This window comes from Dermacentor silvarum, chromosome 6, assembly GCF_013339745.2.
Source record: "Dermacentor silvarum isolate Dsil-2018 chromosome 6, BIME_Dsil_1.4, whole genome shotgun sequence".
Lineage (NCBI taxonomy): Eukaryota > Metazoa > Arthropoda > Arachnida > Ixodida > Ixodidae > Dermacentor > Dermacentor silvarum.
In genome coordinates, this window is record NC_051159.1 from 27,682,246 (window position 1) to 27,703,449 (window position 21,204).

Consider the following 21,204-nt stretch of genomic DNA (forward strand, 5'->3'; position numbering starts at 1 on the left):
AAAGAAAAACATTAAAACGCACTCTCAGCCAACATCACAAAACACCCGTGGGCATGGGAGCAAGAGAAGACAAGAGTCATTGCTTTTCTTAGCATATAATGAATAAGGCGAACGCACCTGCGAAAGGTAAAGGCGAGGCAGATGAACCATATTGTCACTGTCGCCCACATGCCCGCTGAAAGTGGCCGGTTGCCGGAGCGAGGTTATATCACTTTGAAGAATTGATGACGTTAGCGATCTGTTTTGACAAAGCCCTGACGCGCTAGGGGCGGTAAATCCAGGAAAATGCCACCATTGTTGTTCTGTCGAAAATCTTGTGGCATCCGAGGCTCAAGCAAACATTGGGAACTTGCCGGCACGTCAGTCAGGAGTAGAACGCCGAACAGGGCAAGCATCACGTAAACCTGTTAGGCGAGAATAGTTCTTATAAGTGTCCAGTAAGACTTTGCCACTGACAGCGAAGTGCTTGTGCTAAGAGGGCGTCATTCATCCTTGAACGGACGATGCCAGGCACCACGCTCCGGTAGAATCCAGAGACAGCAGCTACTTCAACGAATCTTGCTAACATGGGCAGGTTTCGCGCATCACCGGTTGCACAATTGAAGCACATTCGGATCACAGGGTTAACTTTTGAAGTATTTTACGACAGGTGAGTGCATCAAGGAGTCCTGGCACATGTACCAGCCTTTAAATTTCAACAATGAAAAGCAGAACTCCAGTGCTTGGATGTAGCTACCTGACTTCTGAACCAGGCAAGAGTTCGGTGCAAGTGGGCATTCCTTCCTATAACTCAGTGTCATGTTTTGAACAGAAAATCGCTTAAAAGGGTTTGGGTGCAAGCTAGTTCCTACAATAACTTCATGGTGAAACAGTGCTAGAAAAACACGGATGGGAGAATAACACAGGATCAGTGCTCGTCCTTGTGTTCTCCTCTTATCAGTGCTTTTCTAGCATTGTTGCACCATAAAGAAAATAGCTGCTTGTTACTGTGCATGTAAGTTGGCAAAATGCTGCATTCGTCGAGGACGTGTATTTGTGAACGGAAGTACATGAAAAATATTTGAGATTGGAGATCTTCAACTAAATGCACTGAAACCTCCCAGTTAGGTTCTTCGTATCTAAGAGAATAAAAAATTGTGGAGCGAGAGGCTCCTTTAAACAGCGAGCTCCATAAATGTTGAGCGCCAAGGCAAATAACCATAACCGCACCAGGCTATAGTAGATGATGCTCTCGCTCGGTGCAAAGGTCGACCACAGCACTGGTGGGAACAGCAGAGGGCTGCCGGTTACCCATAGGCTAGGTAAGTAGTTTGGAAAATAAAGAAGCGTCTATAAACGTTCGACTGCTCATGTTTTTTTTTTTGTTTTTTTTATTATTCTATAAACATTTTTTTTTTCTTTCTTCCTTGTTCATTCGCTCGCTTCAAGTCTCCTCCTCCTCCACATTGCCCTCATCGCTTTCCCTTCAACCAGCACACCTCGTTGAGAAGCATGCTCGCTGCCTCGCTTGTTTGCGGAATTTTCCATCAACTGTATTATAACCAGTATTTTGCCTTGCGTGGTTCCACTTCAAGCGGTATGCGTACAGTCGTCGAGCCCAAATATAACGGCCCCACGTAAGGCGATCTTTCGTTTAAAATGAACGAAACCCATGCGACCGTCAAAATATACATTATTTCAATGGCACAAATTCGCACGTACAACGAATGTCTTCGAGCCCTGCCGATCGGTTACAGCAAACGGACGGCGTAAACCCGGCGCTGCGATGCGAGATAGAACGACGGCCTCCGACTCCTTTGCACGCGCAGACTGTTTTCCTGAGCTTCCTCGTAGGAGCACTACCCATTTCGTGCCCCTCGAAAGCGAGCTACCCTCTGCCGCAGGCACGCCCTCTCCCAGCCGACACGCACGGTCTCTGCGCTGCCCGAGCGACCGTGTGCGTGCCCCGGGCAGCAAGGCTTCGGGTGGAGAGTAGGGAGGGGGGAGGCTGGGCGCTTCCGCCCGGGCGGCTGTATCTTGAAAGCGATCTGCGGTGGGTGCAGAGTCCTTCCCCCCTGAGCTGTGCTTTCACAGCTTAGTTCACGTTGATGCGAGTGGTGGGACAAAGGTCAATCGCTCACTGCTGCTGCCGTGCTCATTTCAACATCAAGTGTCTGCGGTCATCGAGTGAGATGCGTTCATGTTTGCTTCTGCGCGCGTGACACCATGCTTGTTCATTTACAGTGTAGACTGCTTATAACGTAAGTCTCCGGAGTCGCGAATATCTGCACTATAAACGGTACCGCATTATAACCAAAACAACGATTTTCAAGCCCTGCACGTATGCAAAACATGTAGACCAAGCATGTAGACAGGCTTCATACCATCGTGCGCACATCGCGATTACGTTTTCGCCCGAGTGCTTGTTCAACCCCCCCCCCCCCCCCAACACACAAAAATTCACCCCCCCCCCCCCTGGCTGAGATCCTGGGCGCGCTACTGTCGTCGACGTAGTATCTGATGGCGAGCCTGACGCTTCCGAAGAGGATCAGTCTGGCGGTGATTTGTGGCAGTGCATTGTCGACTCCAGCATAGGGGGCCATGACATTGGCTGGGATGATTTTATTTCTGCTGATGAAGACACTGACATTGAGGAAGCGTGCACGAACGAGGCATCGTTCGTGAAGTGCGAGCCGAGAGCGACACGGAGGAATCGGATGATGATGAAACTTCAAAGCCAGCACTCATAAGCACGCCTGTTGCAATGGGGTACATAGAGGGTCTCAGGCAATTGGTCTATGCCAAGGGCCTCGACGAAGAGTGCGCTTCCACGTTAAATATTTTAAGCTGGAGACCACCCTCACCGGATGTGCACTGCAGAAACAGACGAGCATCACGGACACTTTTGCAAAAAAAAAATGTTTTGACTAGCAACTTATTTTTTTTTAACTGGGGTCCACTTACTACGAACTTAACGAACGGACGCCGCGTGATGCTCAGGTTCGTTGTGAGCGAGCTCGGCTGTATACATTGAGTTCTAAGGGAGGGTAAATGGGAGTTAGAAAAGGCCACATTATATGTGGTCTTGCCTAATAAGTTGTTACATTATAAGTAGTCTCAGCTGCATCTTGAAATACCAGTAAAGTAGAAATTTTTGGGAGGGCCGGGGTGTCAGTCCGTGTGTTTCCACCTGTTATCTCAAAAAGTCTTTGCACAGCACTCTGGATATCTGGAAATCTTGACTTCAACAATACCAGGGAAAAGGAAGCAGGGCAGCGTCGGCAGCATCGCTTGCTCCCTGACTCTTTTCACTCGGTGGCAGCTCACAGCCATGGCCTACAGTCATCTTTAGCCCTTCTTTCTGTCTATCATGCACACTTGATCAGCTGCTCGTTGCCACTTTGTTGTGGCCTCATGCAGCAGTGGTGAGCTGGTCTGTTTTTCTTTTCCATTCTCATTTAGGACTATCATGTGAAAAACAGTGCAAAAAGGCAAAGGTGAGAAAGAAGGCAACGAGAACAGCGTTGTTTTCGTCACCTCCTTGTCTTTGCCTTCTCGCATGGTTTTTCACATGATGGAACCACACCAACCAGCCCGGCTCTCAGTCTTGATGCAGTTCATTTAGGACGCTGCAGTGATGCATCAGTGTGGTCAAAGTGTATTAATCATGACCTTGACCAAGGGGATGAACACTTTTCTGCAGGTGTGATCAGCCCATGCGGTACACCCAAAATAAGTCATTATACAAGCCCACAGCATTTCAGCACTGATCGTGGCTTGATAAGAACGCTCACTTCATGTTCGCGTGATGGTGAGGCGTAAATGCCACGTCACTCATGGGTGTCTCCTAAAGGCGTGACAATATTGCGCTCTTCCATATTTGGTTTTTTAAAGTTAAATTGTCCGGAATTCATTACAGTGCAGAAATTAGTGGCACCAGCTTCTTGGATGTTTGGGAATGGTTATGCTTGAATGGCTGGCTTAAATATTGCATTAGGATCAATCGTCTTGACTCTGTGCCAAGCAAGCTGTCTTTGCATGGTGTCAGTGACAACGTTGGCAGTAGACGCCGACATGTCTGGTGCTGATGCACGCGAAAGTGACTCAGAATATCACTGGCGGCATTTTGGAAAGGCTCCATGTTGTCTATGCTCAGTCAGCGGGGTTTTATTTTCGTATTTTTGCTTATCTTGAAAATCTGCATATCTCAACATCTTTTCTGGGGTTTATAGCTTTGAGTCAATGAAGGTTTACTGTATATGCTACACACAGGAACAGTTGTGATGGCACTGCAAAAGAAGAAGAACCTTTTCAGCGATGAATATGTAAAAGATATTGAGAATGTTTTTATTGAATCCGACGTGCTTGATCTGTTTTGTTCTGACTGCTCCGACCAAAGTTCAGTCAGACTTCCATACAGTGGGTGCAGACTTCCTAAAAAGAAATGTATTATAAACCCAAATTGGCCCCCGTGGACTATAGTTAGAAAAATACAGTGCATTTATGCTTGCTGGCTTCGCTCATACCAAAGTGGTGCTATCCACTGAGGGCCTTGCACACTGCTGCTGCCCTTTGTGCCTGCCTGTGCTAAGCCCTCTGTTGTGTGCGCAGCTCGAGGAGCGTGTCAAGACCTGGAGTCACTCCACGGGGGCCCAGCAGGTGGAGTGGTTTGGAAGGCGCGACAGCTGGCCTGACATGGTCTCCTCTGCCCTGCGCTTCCTGGCGGGGGACTACATAGGTGAGGATGGGCCGATTCACTCTTCCATTGCCACCACCACCACTTTTGCACTGGCTTTTTTTTATGCGAGTCAGGACGATGGCAATGCAAAAGCACACTAGCATCTCTGAAAGCTACATCATGTTGAGCGCAAGGCCACATTTCATTTCTATTTCGGACCATTGACCTATCCTGGCTGCTTTCCTTGAAAATTGCCACAGTTCAATGTACCAACTACCGACATGGCTTTTGTGATTGTCACTTTCGTGAGGTCACGCTGGTAGTGAGGTCACACTGGTAATGGTGCACATAGTAGTACATATTTGAGAGCCATACACAAAGTGCATCAGTTCTACATCCCGAGATCATGGGTGGTTCAGCTTCTCTTGAATGCATCTCAGTCAGAGCTGCGTGTCATGCCTGTGCAGATAAAGCTTTCTTGGAATAAATTCTTTCTAAAAAATCTCTCATCTTCCCTATTACATCTAGCATTGGTCACATGTAGTACAACCAGTAAAAGAAGAAAGCGGCAACATGCAATTGAAACCAGGGTATAGTTTGAAGTTTATTGTTTCTCATAACAGTGAATGCAGACTTTGTCTTTCTCCCAACTTCAGTGACCCGCCAGGGCTGGTATTTTGTAGCGATGCCTTATGCTTTATTCTATACTAATCTTATTACCCACTGCTCACGGCAGGCTGATCCCGTTGATAACGTGAGCAGACCGTCGCTCTGACCACTGACCAAGCGCAAAAAGGCATTAGCATCGGAAAGGCATCGCTACACAGTAGCGGCCCAGTATCGTTCACATATTGTGTAACTGTGCATTTTTGTATAAGTGGTTTTGTTTCAATAAACAGTGGTGTTGCATTATGCAGCATTTAACACCCTGTTTTAGCACATTCAACCATTGTGACAACCAGAACACCATTCACCAGAAATGTCTTCAAAATCTCCAAGCTCTCAAATAATAATGCCAATCTGAAGGCTTGCACTGTTGTGATCCGATTTTGGGGTCCCTGGTTTGGACTGGGGCGTCACCATGAGGGTCGCTTGCCTGCACCGGCGGGGCACCCAAAACGTGCTAGCTGGCCTACGTTATAGCGGGGGATCACACTAAGCTGGCTATGCGGACCCACGCCATCGTCCGTCTCTATGGCCGACAGTTGCTTGTTGGTGGGGAGATGGGGTCGGCACGTTGAAGGAAACAAGAAACAGGTTTATTTTAAATACGGCTTAGACCACTTATAACGTAACCGTTTAGAGTGCAGAACTTTCTACAATGTGGCCTTTTCTGACTCCCGTTTACCCTCCCATAGAACTCCGTGTACAATGTAGACCACTTATAACGTAAGTCGCCGGAGTCGCGAATATCTGCACTATAAGAGGTACCGCACTATAACCAAAACAACTATTTTATTGCGATAATGGACAATCCAGGCGCAATTCTGCCATCGCTCTCACCGCGCTCTAGGTTCCATATTTGCTTAATAAATAAATTAACAAGCACGGTGTCACGCGCGCACAGGCAAACATGAACACATCTCGCTCGTTGACCGCGGAAACGAACTGTCAAAACGCTCGAGTGACGAAGTGCGGCGAGTGAATTGCCCTTCATGCAACCATGCCTCTCGCTTCAACGCAACCTATAAGCGGCGAAAACACGGCGCATGGTGGACTTTCCTCGTCGCAGATTGCTTTCAAGATAGGGCCAAGGCGATCGTATCACCTAAGTGGATCGTTGCAGATTACCTCCTGCTTCGGTCCACTGAAACCGTTCCGCATTGCTTTGCTGGCGAAAATCCTCTCCTTCTGTTTGCACCAGTCCCACACGCAAGTTTCGGATTCTCAGAACGCCCGTGATGCGGCCCGATTTCCGTCCGTCTCCGCACACATGATCACTTTCCTTTTAAATGCGGCATCATCATGAACTCGGTACTTCATGCTGATAGAGCAGACGCAGAGAATATGAAGACAAGACGGTAGACGATTGGCTAAGCACGTGTACTGCAGCACATAGAGGAAGCTACGGTATCTAGGCTCGAGAGTAGCTAGGCTCGATACGCGTGCGAGGCGGCCATTTTGAAATGCCGACGGCTATATGGTAACGCAGATTTAGGGTCGTACTCGATCTAACGCGCACACAATTTTTAGACCTGTTTTATCGAAAAAAGAAGTGCATGGTAGATTCGAGTAAATACGGTATTCGTGGCTTGAGGGGAGCGTTTGCCGTCTAGGTTGACAGCCGAACTTCCAGGCAGCCGCACTGTAACCGGTATTTCGTGTCCCGCAACCGCAGTATAAGTGATACGCGTATACATAGAGTGCTATGGGAAAATTAACGGGAGTCTGAAAAGGCCGTATTATATCCGGTCCTGCGGTCCTGCGGTTACGTGGTCTATACTGTATATGCATACTGCTTACAGTGCAGCCGCACGAGAATAAATACCAGTTATAATGTGGCTTCCGCGGAAAGATCCTGCCAACAAGCGCAGTAGCGAGCACGCTTCTCAACGAGGTGCGCTTGCTGATAGGAGAGGAGAGCAATAAGCGCAATGCAGAGGAAGAGCACGAGACGCGGAGTGCACGAGTAAAAAAAAATGGCAGCAGCGTGATGCCGGCGCGAGATGGTTGCCTAGGCGACGGAGAAGCCTTTGCTCAGCTGCATATCAGCGGTGTGCTTTGCACCGAACACGGCTTCAGTTTCTGTGCACCCGTCACAATGCGCATCGTGAAGTGCAGATATCGCGTGTGCGACGCTGTCAGTTTCAGCAGTGTTCCGCAAATTTAGTTTGGAGCTATGAGGCATTTATGTGCACTTGTGAGCTTCCGCCGTTCGTACCAGTGTGCGCACATACAAATTTGGTAGGCATTCGTAGTAGTTGCCGCAGCTGACCGCCTGAGGAACCAAACTCTGCTTCGTACACATTGCTGTCCGTTCTGTCCGTGTGCGTGATCACATGCGTAGTCTCTATGTAACCGTCTACAGCTACGAACATGTCAAGGGCGAGCTTCCCGCGACGGCATGCTGCCTGACACCCCTGCCCGACACCCCTGCTGGCTAGGCCTAACCAGCGCGCCGCTTCATCAACCAAAGTTCTAGTTTGGTACCGAGTCAATGAAATGCATTGCAATCGCTGTACGGCACATGGAAAGCGGAGAAACCACTTTAGTAACGAAAGTGAGGGCACGGGAAACACTCGAATAGCAGCAACTTGGTCCGCGGTTGCCACGTTATTGTGTAATGTTTCCTATTGTGTAATGTTTTAAGACAGCGGTGGGAAACCGAAACGAAATTTAGATGGTGTGCAATGCCGGAATACGATGCCTACGATGCTGTCAGAGTGAAACATGCCGCTCACTTCGTACCGCCTGCAGCAGGGAATGGTGGCGTGTTTGTAATATCATTTATTAAAAGCACACAGTAGGGATGGGGGCAACAGCTGTGAATGCTGCGTGTGGTGACCCTAGAGGAGATTTGCTGGTACCAGAATAGAAAACTGAGGTGGGCGACTATTGCAGTGAAGCTGCTGCAGTGGACGGCTACTGTTCTTGATCGTGCAGGCGTCGCACCTTTTTTTGTTTACGTAGGATCTAGCGGCCATAAAACATGTACAATCGCAGCTTCGTGATGTTATGGACATTGGTGCAGAAAGACTGTGTAAGACTGTGCACTGAAAAATCGTACGTAACAGAATTGTATCAACGAGATTATACTGTATTCAATATTTAAAGCTTAGTATTCGTATTTGATTGTGTAGGAAAATTTTGATAGTTGCACACCCCTAACGATGAGCCAGATATAAATAGCTCATCCGTTTGACCTGTGGATCAGATTTCGAGGACCAACAATCATGCTCGCTGCTATCGTCGTGCTTTGAGTGTTACTTGTTTTTCTGAGCATAAGTTCGCTCACTAAAGAGTTAACTTCTTTCCTCAGGGCAACTTTGGAAGTGCCTTATTCTTCACAGTTACGACAATGTCTTGTCTCACGCAGGGCTGCTGCCGGAGGACTTTGTGCCATACCTGGACTACAAGGAGAAGCAGCAACAGTGGCAGTGGATAGGGGCAGGCCGAGACTCGGACACGCAAACGCATGCCCTCTGTCAACACTGGCTCCAGGGTCGAGAGCCCATGGATGCCCTGGAGGCCTCTCAGGGCTCGCCACCACCGCCAAAGTCCACAACGGACTGGACTGTGCGCCCGACCACAGACCACGAGCGCTCGCACTACCGCACACAGGTCAGCCCGTATTCATTTTCCTCTTAGGCGGTTTAGGTCAGACTTGGTGAAAGAAAGGTGCCTCCTCGTCCAAGTTGTCTATGTTGCTTCGGTCGTCCCTGCTGCGCCACGATTCTGGTAATACAGTCGCCGACCGTTTATTCGGACTCGACGGGAACCGCGAAAAAGTCCGAATAATCGAGAGTCCGAAAAAAAGGATTCGCCAGAAAAAAGTACCTTTATGGTCCCAGTGGACGGAAAAAATTGTCAATGCGCGACTGTACAGATGCATGCTTACACGCGATCAGGGGCGCGATCTTGTACGCGTTCCAAAATGGAACGGAGGCGTTCCGTTCCATCGAGCCGCACACGATTGGTCAATTTCAACCGCGACGTTCAAATTGACCAATCGTGTGCGGCTCGATGGAACGAAACGCCTATGTTCCATTTTGGAACGCGTACAAGATCGCGCCCCAGGTCAGCTTTATTTCCAACAGTGTCTGGCTATCGCTACAGACAGAGTCTTGTAATTGCCACGTCTCGTCGGCGCAGATGGCACGACAGGCGTCGCAGCCATTTCGCACTACGCGACGACTGGACGAGATCGAACAAGCAAATCAGGCCTAACACACTAAGGCTTCCATGGGTTCTCAAAGTGGGTTCTGCGGAACCTACGGGTTCCGCAGGCCCCTGCTCGGGGTTTCGCGATCCGCTGATAAATTTTCCCTGGTCCCGCTCTCGACAAGTGTCTAAAACGGCAAACACGAGGTGCGCTTGATCCAAAGAACCTCCATTACCCATGCCCGAGTGTCAAAAAGCACATCACAGTGCGTAACAGCAACGCGCGAACTGCGCAATAAGTACGCAAGCAGCTTGTAGCCACCCAACTTCTCAGAACGAGCAGCGCGCCTAAGCTTTCGCACTTGAATTTCGGAGGCCGTAGCTTATACCACCATGCGCCTTTCTCCTATTTGTAGATAGGGTAGGTGCCGATAGCGTGCGCACTGACCTATACGTTGGAGGATAATTAAAAAAAAAAAAAAAAACGCGGAGCACCGCAAATGCGCGCCGCAGAAGAGCAAGAACGGCGTCGCGTCCAACCGAAACGAAGCGGCGCAGTCCGCATCGCCGTGGTCCTCAGCGGCAATCGTACGCGGCACGTGACTGACAGCAACGCCGAAGCTCTTCGTGCCTAATTGTGCCTTTAAAGCCTTTATTCTTGCGTTTATCGCCGCGAGTAACACCGCGTTGGCGGCTAGCCGCGTGCCTCTGTAAGTGCGTAGTCGCTATCTCTGATCGCGTCGATAACCACCGCAGTTTCGTCCGCAGCGGTTGCGGCAAATAGTAGTTTCGTTTTCACTTGATGCGCGCATCGGCTGCGTGCCTTCACAACTGCGTCGTCGCCTCCCATGGCAGCGTCGATAGCGACCGCAGTTTCGTCCGCACTTCTTGCAGCGAAAGGTAGTTTCGTTTTGACTTGGTGCGTGCGTCAGCCGCCTGCCTTCTGAACCGCAAGGTCGCCGTCCATGATCGCGTCGATAGCGGCCGCGATTTCGTCCGCAGCGGTTTCGCTTTGACTCAGTGCAAAGCTGTCGAAGATAAAAAGCACCGGCTACATCGCGATGGACGGACAATTTGTTGGCGAGCAGCTGAGTGGCGAAAAAATAATCGGGGTGTGCGCCCGTTGTTGCAAAGCGCGTCTCAGATGAACACGCGCGCCGCGAAGGATGGCACGAGGCCTTCGCCGCTGCTAGCGCTAATCAGTCATGAGATGAAGAGAATTTCAGCTTCCGCACTGGTCTTGTGCTAAATAGAAACAAGATTTGACGATTCATTGAGTAAATGAAATCATGTTGACGTAGTGAAGCATTTGTTTGTTTTCTTGATACCCTCGATAATTCGACATTCGGTTATATCGGGGAGGGGGGGGGGGTTCCTTGGCAATTTATGGAGCTTAGCAGGATACCCTGGGATGAACGCACTTGAGAACCCCTGCACTAAGCAAAAGAGCGAGACTTGAAAGGTGGCTCTTGACAAGGCCTAGGTCATGTAACAACTGACAACGCAAAGGCCGAGCACCGACTTCCAAGCACATTGGATTGGCCTGGCCTGCTGTTTGGCCGCGGTATACAGTCAATGGATACTGGACTGGCTAAATCCGAAACACGACAACCAATAGGTGCAGCCAACAAAAGTGTGGCCTTCGAGATCGGCAACTGACACTTGTAGGTGCTGCGTGGATTTAGACACCAGCAATCCAACCATAGCAAGCGCGCCCTTTCAGTGCTGGCAACCTAGCAAAATGTAAACATCGCGGCCAGCTTGTCGTGACCGTATCGTGGCGTTCGACGTCGCATCTGACCAGGCCGCCGGAGTCCGAAAAATCGAACGGCGCGCTGTAGAACGTCCGAACTATCGGTCGTGGTTATACATTACTTCAATGGGACGAGTGGCGGTGCCGCGAAGGTGTCCGAATAAACGAGCATGTCCGAATTTTCAGCGTCCGAATAAACGGTCGGCGACTGTAATTTATACAAGTTCCACGGTCCAGTTTTAATGGGCCTCTTCGATTATTTCTCCCCGACCGTCCCAGACTGCCCCTTGATGGTGCTTTCAGCCAATAGCGTTGCGTATGCAGCATCTCGGGCAGTCCCAGACAATCCGGGATGACAAATTGAAGAGGTCCAGTATGTAGAAACAGGTTGTATTCAAAATGAAGGAGACAAAAAGGAAACACAAGACGAGCGTTAACATTCAACAAATTGTTTATTGGAAATCGAGGCACACACACGCACATTGACAATGCCCATCTGCCGTGCACAGAGATATGACTGTTTGCTTTGATACACATACAGTAAGTCCTCGTTAACTGCAACTTTGATATCTTGAAATATTGGTTAGGTAGAAATTTTTTTGTGGCTGTGGTGTCAACCCGTGTGTTTTTCACCCTTTATCTCTGAAAATTTCTGCGCCAGACTCTGGATTGTGTGTAACCTCTACTTGGAAAACACCAGGGAAAAGGCGATGGGACAGTGTTGGCAGCATCGCTTGCACTTATTTTTCACTCGGCGGCAGCTTGCAAGCCGAACCGGGTCGGGCTGTGCTCCCTGCTTATCTTTCCACCGCCGCTGACGTGCACTTGCTTGGCTTCTTGCTGCCACTTTGTTGTGGCATCGCACAGCAGCAATGAGCTGGGAGTCTTTTTTTTTATCCTCCTCTTAATGCTATTAGTGACGCACAAATATGGTCACAGCGTATTGATTGTGAACCTGAGTAGGGCAATCTTGAGCAGATGTGATCACTTCACACGCTGCGTTCAGAAAAAGCCAACGTGCTAGCCGACAGCATTTCAGTGAGATAGCGGCTTGATAAGGATGCTCGCTTCATGCTCGTGCAGTGGTGAGGTGTAAATGCCACGTCACTCGTGATTGTCTGCTAAAGGTGTGACAATGGCGCTCTTCCGCAAATCTGTTTTGGTTTTCGAAGGGAAAGTGTCGAGAATTTATTATGATGCAGAAAGTAGCAGCGTCAGGTTTTTGGATGTCTAAAACCAATTGTGCTCAGATGACTGGCTTCAAATATTGCATTAGGATTGATAGTCTTGACTCTGTACCAAGCACGCTGTCTAGGCATGGTGCCAGTTGTGCTGTTGCCCGTAGACGCTGATGTGTGTGGTTGAACACGCACGCAAAAGTGATCAAGAATATTGCTGGCAGCATTTGGGAAAGGCTCCGTGGGGTCTATGTGCAGCCAGCGAGCTTCTTTTTTCGCGATTTCGCTTATTTCTACACTCTGCCTACCTTCAATTTTTCTCTTTTTTTTTCGATTTTTACAGCTTCAATTTAATGGGGAATTCTATTTTAAAAGATAATGACATTATCAGAGCACACACTAAGACACAAGACAGTTATTTTTCTGTCAGGAAGAGGGAAATCTTTGCTGCGTCTGTCGTTTATCTCCATGTCTCGAGACAGCCAGCGCAGCAGTTTGAAATCGTGAGAAGTAAACTTTGTGCTTTGTGCAGCAGCCAAGGGTCGCTATTTCCTGTGTAGTAAGAGTAGGGTTGCCTGCTCGAACAAAACAGGCTAATCTGATAAGTTGGTTCTTATGGCCAAACAGCGTGTCCACTATGTTTTCTTTCTTAAAGGGACAGACAACCGCTCAAAACATGAATCGAGACAACCCTGCTGATAAAATGATTGCCTATCGTACTGGTTGAAGCGAACCATGTTTTTCTCATTAAACATGACTTTATATTTTTAATTCTTCACTAAAAGTCGTGAAAAATTACCTTTGGCGCCCCATGCGGCAGAAACATGAAGATGCCTGAGAGGTCTACCACGTGACCTTCTATTAGTGTATGCAGCTCCTGGTCTTTTAATTTGTATTGAAATGCAGCACACTTTTTTTTTGTTATAAATTATTTCTAACCTATAATGTACAGATAGGCCTTCATTTGTAGTGAGTAGAAAAGTGGCACTCCCTTCGCCTTCATTTTCGATGAGTTGGCTTGGCTCGTCTATCGATAGAATAGCGACGACGGGGGCCAGCCAGCCATGGTACAGTGAACTGTAGCCATGGCGTAGGTGTGTATTTGGGGAAAAACGCAGTACAAGTGTAAGAAAGGTCTGTACGACAACGCAAACTTATTGTGCCAGCTTTTTGTTTTCAGAAGTGGTCAAAAAGGTCAAAATGCAGAGGGTTAACCACAGTTGCACTCACTCCTGTGAAAGCAGCACGACAGGCGGGCCATCGGCAACGCTCTCACTTCTCAGCGTTGCTGGAGGAGGGAGTAGTGTCGGGAGTAGTGTCGCCCGTACAGGAGTTCCCGGTTCTTGTGGGGAACGCCGGATCTGTGAGAAGGAGGAGGTTGTGGTTGGTTGTGACCTGCCACAAGTCTACCCCTTTGAGAGGGAACTGGGGATAGCCCCACGCTTGGTGCGGGGCGTTGCAGTCCCCTACCATACTTTGGCCATACCGAAATCATGACTGCACGCATCCCAGTGTACGGGGATACGCGCACCCCAACCGAAAAGAGAATCACAACCGGAGGTAAAGAAAAAGAAAACCTGTTAGTACCGTCTGAACTTCAGCCACGCAGGTCTATATCTAAGTGGAAAGGTAATTACGAAGGACGTTTGTCACACTTGGTTGTCGTGCCGCACGATGAGGAAAAGGACGCAGGAAAAGCAGTCGAACTCGTGATGCAAAATGCAAACTACATTTATAACAAAAGTCAAAGTACACCCGGACAGAACATTAAGGCACGTGACACACATAATATGCTAGAAGAACTAAGGTTGCTATGAGTTCGAGAAACACAGTTCGAAACAGCTCACAGTACATGGACAGGAGACGAGAAGTCGCCAGAGTGAGGGGCAATGACGTCACGACGCAAAACACGCCTCGATGTTGGACGGTGAGAAGAAGATGGCTCTTGACAAATCGGAAAAGACCGCTCAGCAGTCAGCCTGCATCCGAGCTGCAGTGCACGGTGCAGGAATGGTCAGCCTGCCCAGCAGACAGCTTGCGCGTGAGCCTCAGTGCTCGGCCCATGTGGGCCATTGGCCAGGCCACGAACGCTGCTCCGTTGAACAGCTGACGGAAGAGACGCCTTGCCCGCGATTTGCAATGCTCGCGGCAAGGGGTTGTACAGCAGACCACGCCACGCTCCGAGCTGCAGTACTCGTGCTGGCGAACGCCTTGGCCAAGGACAATGATCGGGCGGCAGCTCCATGAACGGCTATGTTCTTTGGAGCCTTGATTGTCAGCGTTCGACACGTCGGTCTGCTGTCTTCCGTCTCGCGCTGACTAGGCGCATGTCTCGCCACGAAGCATTTCGCCACGTGCTCGCCATACGTGGCCCAATGGTGGCACGACGCATCTTCGGAATACCGCTGGGCAATCGTTGATTTGGTGAGATCACTAAAATGCGTGGTCCACTTGCGAAAGAGCACGTGCGCGCTTCGTCATCATCGGCGTCGTTTTCTTTCATTCATCACACTAAGTTTCGGAAACATAATACTGGGGGCCGTAAAAAAACTAGCATTTCCTCCACGCATGCCTTAGAACTAGCAAACCAAGCACGCGACCACTTGAGCAAGCGCTCGGAGGTAAAAAAAGTCAAGCCGTGAGCCTTGGTGACCGGAAACACAATTTCACGTGACTTTGGCCGACTTCATAGAAATGGCAGCACCTCTCAAAAACCAGTGGAGTCGAATACGCGCTAAATATCAAACTTACATTTGGCACCGTACATGTATGGCAAAAGCCTTCACAGGGTTAATTGTGGAATAAAATAATGCATTATACTGTAAAACACGGTTAACTCAAAGCTGTGAAAACTGTAAAATATTTCAGGTTAAGAGGAAGCTTTAGCTCTGGTCCAACTTCGATCCAAATTCAGATACATGTAAAACGCAGAAACACTTTCTTGAGATAACCACTGGACCGATTTATTTTAATGAAATTTGTTGCATTTGAGAGAGAAAGTTAAATTCTAGTGACTGTTGAAAGTGGAATTTTGCTTTAAGCCTTAATTTTTTAAAATAAATTTTCAAAAATTGGTATGTTTGAAAAAAAATAGAAGCATGAAGATTGCAAGTTCGTAGCTCTGCACCAAGCACAAATATCGCAGTTCTGTAAGCTGCATCCGTTAGAACATCCAAAGCGGGCGAACTTTATACATGAGTTTATATCTTACGTGAATTTGTTACATTGTTTACAAGGGTTTTGCAAAAGTCCTACTTGCATATTAGGGTTCTGTTTGAGAGCCATGCATAATGCATCAATTTTGTCCACTTTTGATGTACTATTAGAGGCAGTTTACAGAATTGTGATATCCATTTTCATTGTTGAGTTACACACTTGTAAACTTGATAGTTCCATTTCCTGAAAATTTGTGATTTTCAAAACTTTTTCTTAAAAATTGACAGTCAAAATGAAAAATTCACTGCCAACAGTCACTAGATTCTACCTTTTTCTTTTAAATTCAACAAGCCTCATCAAAGTTGGTGCAGTGGTTGCCGGGAAAAAATTTTTCTCTTTTTCCATGTATTTAGATAGGAGCCGCCGAACTAAAGCTTCCCGTTAAGTGGAGTGTCGAAATTACGAAAATATAAGCCAGCTGACTGTGCATAGCCCAGGAGCCTTTTCGGAATGGTTCCAGTTGTATTCTCAATCGATCACATTTGTGTGACTCGGCGTCAGGCACATTGGCGTCTACGAGCACTGTGACAAGACCACGGAGCAAGGTAACTCAAAAGGGGAAACTTCCCCCTCCCCCGCGGTCAGATAGCGTCATGGTCAGGCCACGCTCCACACTCTGCGAACTGGCGTGCCGGATGCGCCATCTGTAGCAGGCAGTTAAAAACATTGTCAACTCCAGTCAGGTCCCCGAGATTACATGGTAGGCCGGCACGATCTCGGAGGCTGGGGCTTCGCACTCACGCATCAGTGTCAGCCGCGTGCTGATGTCAAAAGCACGTGCGTAGCCCTGTGGTCACCAACGTGGCACAAAATAACTATAGCTGCCTTGCTTCGATGCACAACTGTGCGTGAGAAACCTACTGGGTGAGCAGACCACGTTCGGCAGCATGCTCGTTTTCTTGCTTTGGGGTGCGGACCACTGGTTGCGCTGCGCTGCGAGACGTGAACTGGCATTACCTTCGTGCCATCTACCGAACTGTGCTCAAAACCGGTTTCCTAGGACCTCGCCCTATGCGTGATGCTAAATCGCTGCTGACATTGGGAGAATGATTCCTTAATTATCTCGCTCCATGGCCAAGGCAGCGTGCTTGGCACTGGGTCAGACGATTGACCCTAATGCAGCACTTGAAGCCCATCATCTAAGGAACACATAACTGGTTCCAGATATGCAAAAAAAGTTGAAGATGCTGGTTTTGCAGCGTAATGAATTCCAGACAGTTTCACTTTGAAAACTGAAACAGGAACTGTGGAAAAGTGCAGCACCTGTCACGCCTTTAGCCTATTCCCACCAGTGACATGCTGTTTACACCTCACCGTTGCACGAGATTGAAGGGAGCATCCTTACTAATCTCACTGAAACTCTACGCTGTGGGCTCTGCTATATCCTCAGTTTCAGTTTCGGATTGTTCTGACCGCTAGCGCCCCGCCGCGCTCAACCTTGTAAGTGTACTGCGCCGTGTTCCCCTTCCCATCTTTTGAAATAAACATCAGTCTACATTTTGTCCCCGTCGAAGGAAGTTCTCTTTTCCTGCGGTGCTCCGCACCCTCGGCCGTTGGCCTACTCCGTGGGCCCAGCGTTCCGGCCTGCCCCTCTAGGCAACTACAGCACATGGAAACACAGCAGGCCAGTATGCTCACCTCGTTTGGGCGCAGCTTCTAGATTGATTGCACCTCTCTGTGTTCACCACTCTTGCGTGAGGCCACAGTGAAGTGACAGCAAGCAGGTGAGCACGTGCGGTGACAGAAAGCAAAGTGGGAGCTGCTTGTGGCTCGGCTAGCAAGGAAAAGTGAGTGCAAGCGACGCTTCCCTGCTGTCTAGGCAACCTGCGCGCGGAGGAGCAGTAAATACTAAATGTCCCCAACAAGCCTAGATGCACTGTTAAGTATGGTAGAAGTTATGTGGCTTTTTCTCCCCTTGCTTAAGGGGCAAATAGGTGGTGTCCAAGTGGCACCCCCTTTGAGGGACAGAAACAAATTTCCAAGGCCATGCTATCGCTGGCGACATGCACCAGAAGCGGTTGTATTGGCTAAAAATATGTAATGGCCATCATGATGGTCTTGAGGAGCCTTCATACAAGCCTAGTGAGGCCCTCTCTGTTCTTTCCGCTGTCTCCCTCGGTGTCTTGCCAAGTGAGGGCTGTACCTACCAGCGAACCCACATCGATGTCGCCACCACTTGTTGTGAGCAGATAGTAAGGGTAGCTTACCTGAAAGAGGCACACAAGAAAGCACTAAAGGGGCTTGAGAAAACAGCCCACACGGGGTGAGCCACCCTTAATCATAAGTCGCCCCGCCGTGCACAGGCATTGCAGTGGGTAACCGAAATTGTACTGCAGAAGTGCATTCACTGTAACCAGTCAGTCATGCTCAAGGACATTCATTGTGCTGCACGCCACGTGGCAGCATTGAAATAATGTATATTTCTATGGTTGAGCCAGTTTTGTTTGCAACAAGCGAGTGTTTGTCTTAGGCTGCGTTCCGATACTCAATGTCGACGGCAAAGCAAACGGCTTAGGGAACAGTGGCCATCTTAATTAAGTCTGGTTCTAATTCTGACGAAGTCATCAAAGAAGACAGCTTTAAAGTCAAGAATGATGCAAGGTACTTTGGTGTCCAACAAGATGGTGGCTAAGCAGAAAGCTTGCAAACTTGATGGGAAGGTCGTCTGTGCACAAGAAAACATAGTCACACTTTCCTGTGTGCTTAATGTTATGTTTAGGTTTTATAGGTTCGCACACGCAAAGAATTGAAATAAAAAGATAATATGTTCTTTTCTTGGCCTTTTCTTGTCTCAACGAAGTGGCATCATGTTGCAGAGACGTCTTCCAGACAGTTCCAGATGCATTGCGTTCTCGAAGCTGTCTCTTTGCTGGCCAGCATTGGACGATACCTTTGAGTGGTGCAGTCATAAGTTGGCTCAACTGTATAGGAATTGTAGATGAAAGGTCTGTTTCATTTGTGTGTGTGCCTTCCAGGAGTGTGTGCGGTACCAGAACCCACATCGGGCATTCACGTTCCGGGTGCACGGCTATGAGGCAGTGGTTGGACCGGTAAAGGGCGTCTACGGCAAGGAGAGTGGTGTGAACAAGGCTCGGGAGCACTCGCTACTGGTCTCCGACCGGCCACCGTTTGTCACCATTCTCTCACTCGGTGAGCCTTCAACTGTGTCACAAGTGGTTGTTGTTCACAGCAACCACTCATTTGCAGGTCTCCATTTTCTTCTGTGAAATTTGTTTCTCCTGAGATGTAATAAGGAGGTAATGTCTTTCTCTATAGTGCGCACTCATGTTTGGGAAGGAGTAGTAACTTTTCTTTTGTTCAAGCAATGGCTCAATCAGAATTGGGCTGAGGGGCTCACTGTGGAATAAATGTGTTCTGCCAACTTCTGTGGGTGTCTGGTCTGTGCAATGCTGGAACAGTCGTTCTTTAAAAAATACCCTTTTTCCTTGCATTGCCTTGCTTAGCAATAACCGTCATCTCTTAAAACCTATTCTTGATTGTTTCACATGAGTTGCAGCTTTAAAAGCTACGTAAAAGCGTCGAAACAATTTTTTTAGCAACAAAAAAGCATGCTTTGTTTGGAGATTGCTGCTAGTCTGGTTGGGAATGTGTGTCTGCACTTCACCATGAAGGCAGCAGAGAAGCAGACGTGGTACATTTGTCAGCGCTCCGCTGGGCCACTTGATGCTTCAGGCAGTATCACGGAAGGTGCAGAGCAATTCTTAGACAATATTTTTCTGCATTTTTTAGCCATCTAAAGACATCCCAAGTGCTTTAGGAGCCATACGAAAATAAATTGTTTTTCTTACTGCACCTATTCGGAAGATGAAAGAATACTTTTCACCAGTCTATTTCCGAATGTTCTACAGTTAAACCTGGATATAACGAAATTGACAAATTCCCGATAAACTTCGTTATAAAGAGGATTTCGTTATATGCAGGTTCGGCACGAAAATTCGAAAAAGAAACGCTTACCATATTTACTCGATTCTAACACGCCCTCAATTGTAACGCGCACCCGTTTTCCGTTTTCGTCGAAGCACTCATTCTTGGAATGTGACACCAAGTACCGGGTGCGTGGACGCATGTCGTTTCGCACAAGCGCGAGGCATCGGAAACGAAGAGTGAGCGTCACGATGGCGTCGTAGCGTCGTATAGTGTTACAGTAGAACCCCGCTGTTACGTTACCGGGGGCTCCGTTTTCCCAGCTGTTATGTCGTTTTCGGCCGGTCCCAGCACAGCTTCCATACAGCCCAATGTTGCCCTCTGTTGCGTCACAACTGTGGGACCGTTCCCTCATCATACGTTGCGAACTGCCACCCCGCGCCGGCCCGAGCGCCATTTTGACTTTTCATGTCGCTTGGCTTGGTGGCTTGACGATGGCATTGGCCGCCCAAGGTGCCGGGGGCGACAACTATGACGTATTTTCGGTTTCCGCCAGCAAAAGTATGGCCCTTGAGATCCGTATTTGCTATATAAAGATGGTGTCCATGACGCGTTGTGGCCCTAACATTGGTTTTGATATTCCGTATATAAGGGTACGGCCACGCTAGTTTAAACAACGCGCGCGTCATGCAGCGAGCGGCAAGTTGTCGCGCGTCAGCACGTTGCCGCGAGGCCACCGTGGCACGCGCGTCTCGCCGCGCGGCAGCGCGATAAGATCTCCCGCGCTCTCCGAACCGGCGATCAACACCGCGAGCGCTCGTTGTTTCATGCTAGAGACGACGATCGTCGATTGAAAACCCGGCGCGGACCGGCGGCGTTCCGGTTGTGATGGCTCCGTGACGTCACCCTCGTCGCTCTTGATTGGTTCTTCATCTCATGGCACGCGGCATTTGCCGCAGAACCCATTTCGCGCGGAACGCCGCAAGACCCCCGATTCCTGCCGCTTTTGCCGCACGCGGCATGACGAGTTGCCGCGCGTTTCTGACGCACGTGTTTTTGCCGCTAGCGTGGCCGTACCCTAAAGTCCAAGGGTGATAACGCAGTCGCTGCGCGCCGTATGCTGTATGTGCGAGTGAAACCGTGCGAGGGGAGCCGACGACCGCGTCTAAATCTCGCGCGCGCAAGAAATGGAGGGAGGAAGCGCGCCTTCCGTTGCACTCGAGGCACCCGCGAGGGAGCGAGGGGGTCAGGATAGCGGGGCGGCGTTGTACTGTACTTGCATCAACTGCGTACTGCGTGGCGCGAGCGGGCCTCATCTTGAAAGCGATCTGCGTTGGGGCAGAATCTAGCAGTGTAGGTGCGTCGGTGGCTCGTAGCTTTGTGCGTGCTGTGTGTTCTCGGCGCTCTGTTTGCGTTGAAGCAATACGCAACAGCACGAAGGTCACTTCGCTCGCTTCTCCAGCGGCGCTTCTCCAGCGGCGCTTCCACACGCCGCTTCCACACGCCGCCAGCGTTTGACAGCGCGTGTCCGCGCTCATCGTGTGTTATGTGTCACAGCGTGTACCAGCGCGTCAGCAACATCAGCTGGAAAAGGAGAGAGTGCCGGCTTGGCGAGCTAGGCCAGCTGCAGCAAGCGGCAGGATCAGATTTGAATGAAGGGAGGGGGAAAGGTCACGCCCGCGGCGGCAAGATCG

The 21,204-nt window shown here is 49.2% G+C and overlaps 1 protein-coding gene across 1 annotated transcript in view; it reads left to right on the plus strand.

The window, feature by feature from the left end:
* Positions 1-21,204, plus strand: part of LOC119455342 (nuclear factor related to kappa-B-binding protein-like) — a 199,004-nt gene that overhangs the window by 113,557 nt on the left and 64,243 nt on the right. Inside the window, 3 exon segments of the mRNA XM_049668974.1 lie at positions 4,591-4,717; positions 8,694-8,938; positions 18,601-18,775. Of these exon segments, the coding sequence (XP_049524931.1) occupies positions 4,591-4,717; positions 8,694-8,938; positions 18,601-18,775 (547 nt within the window).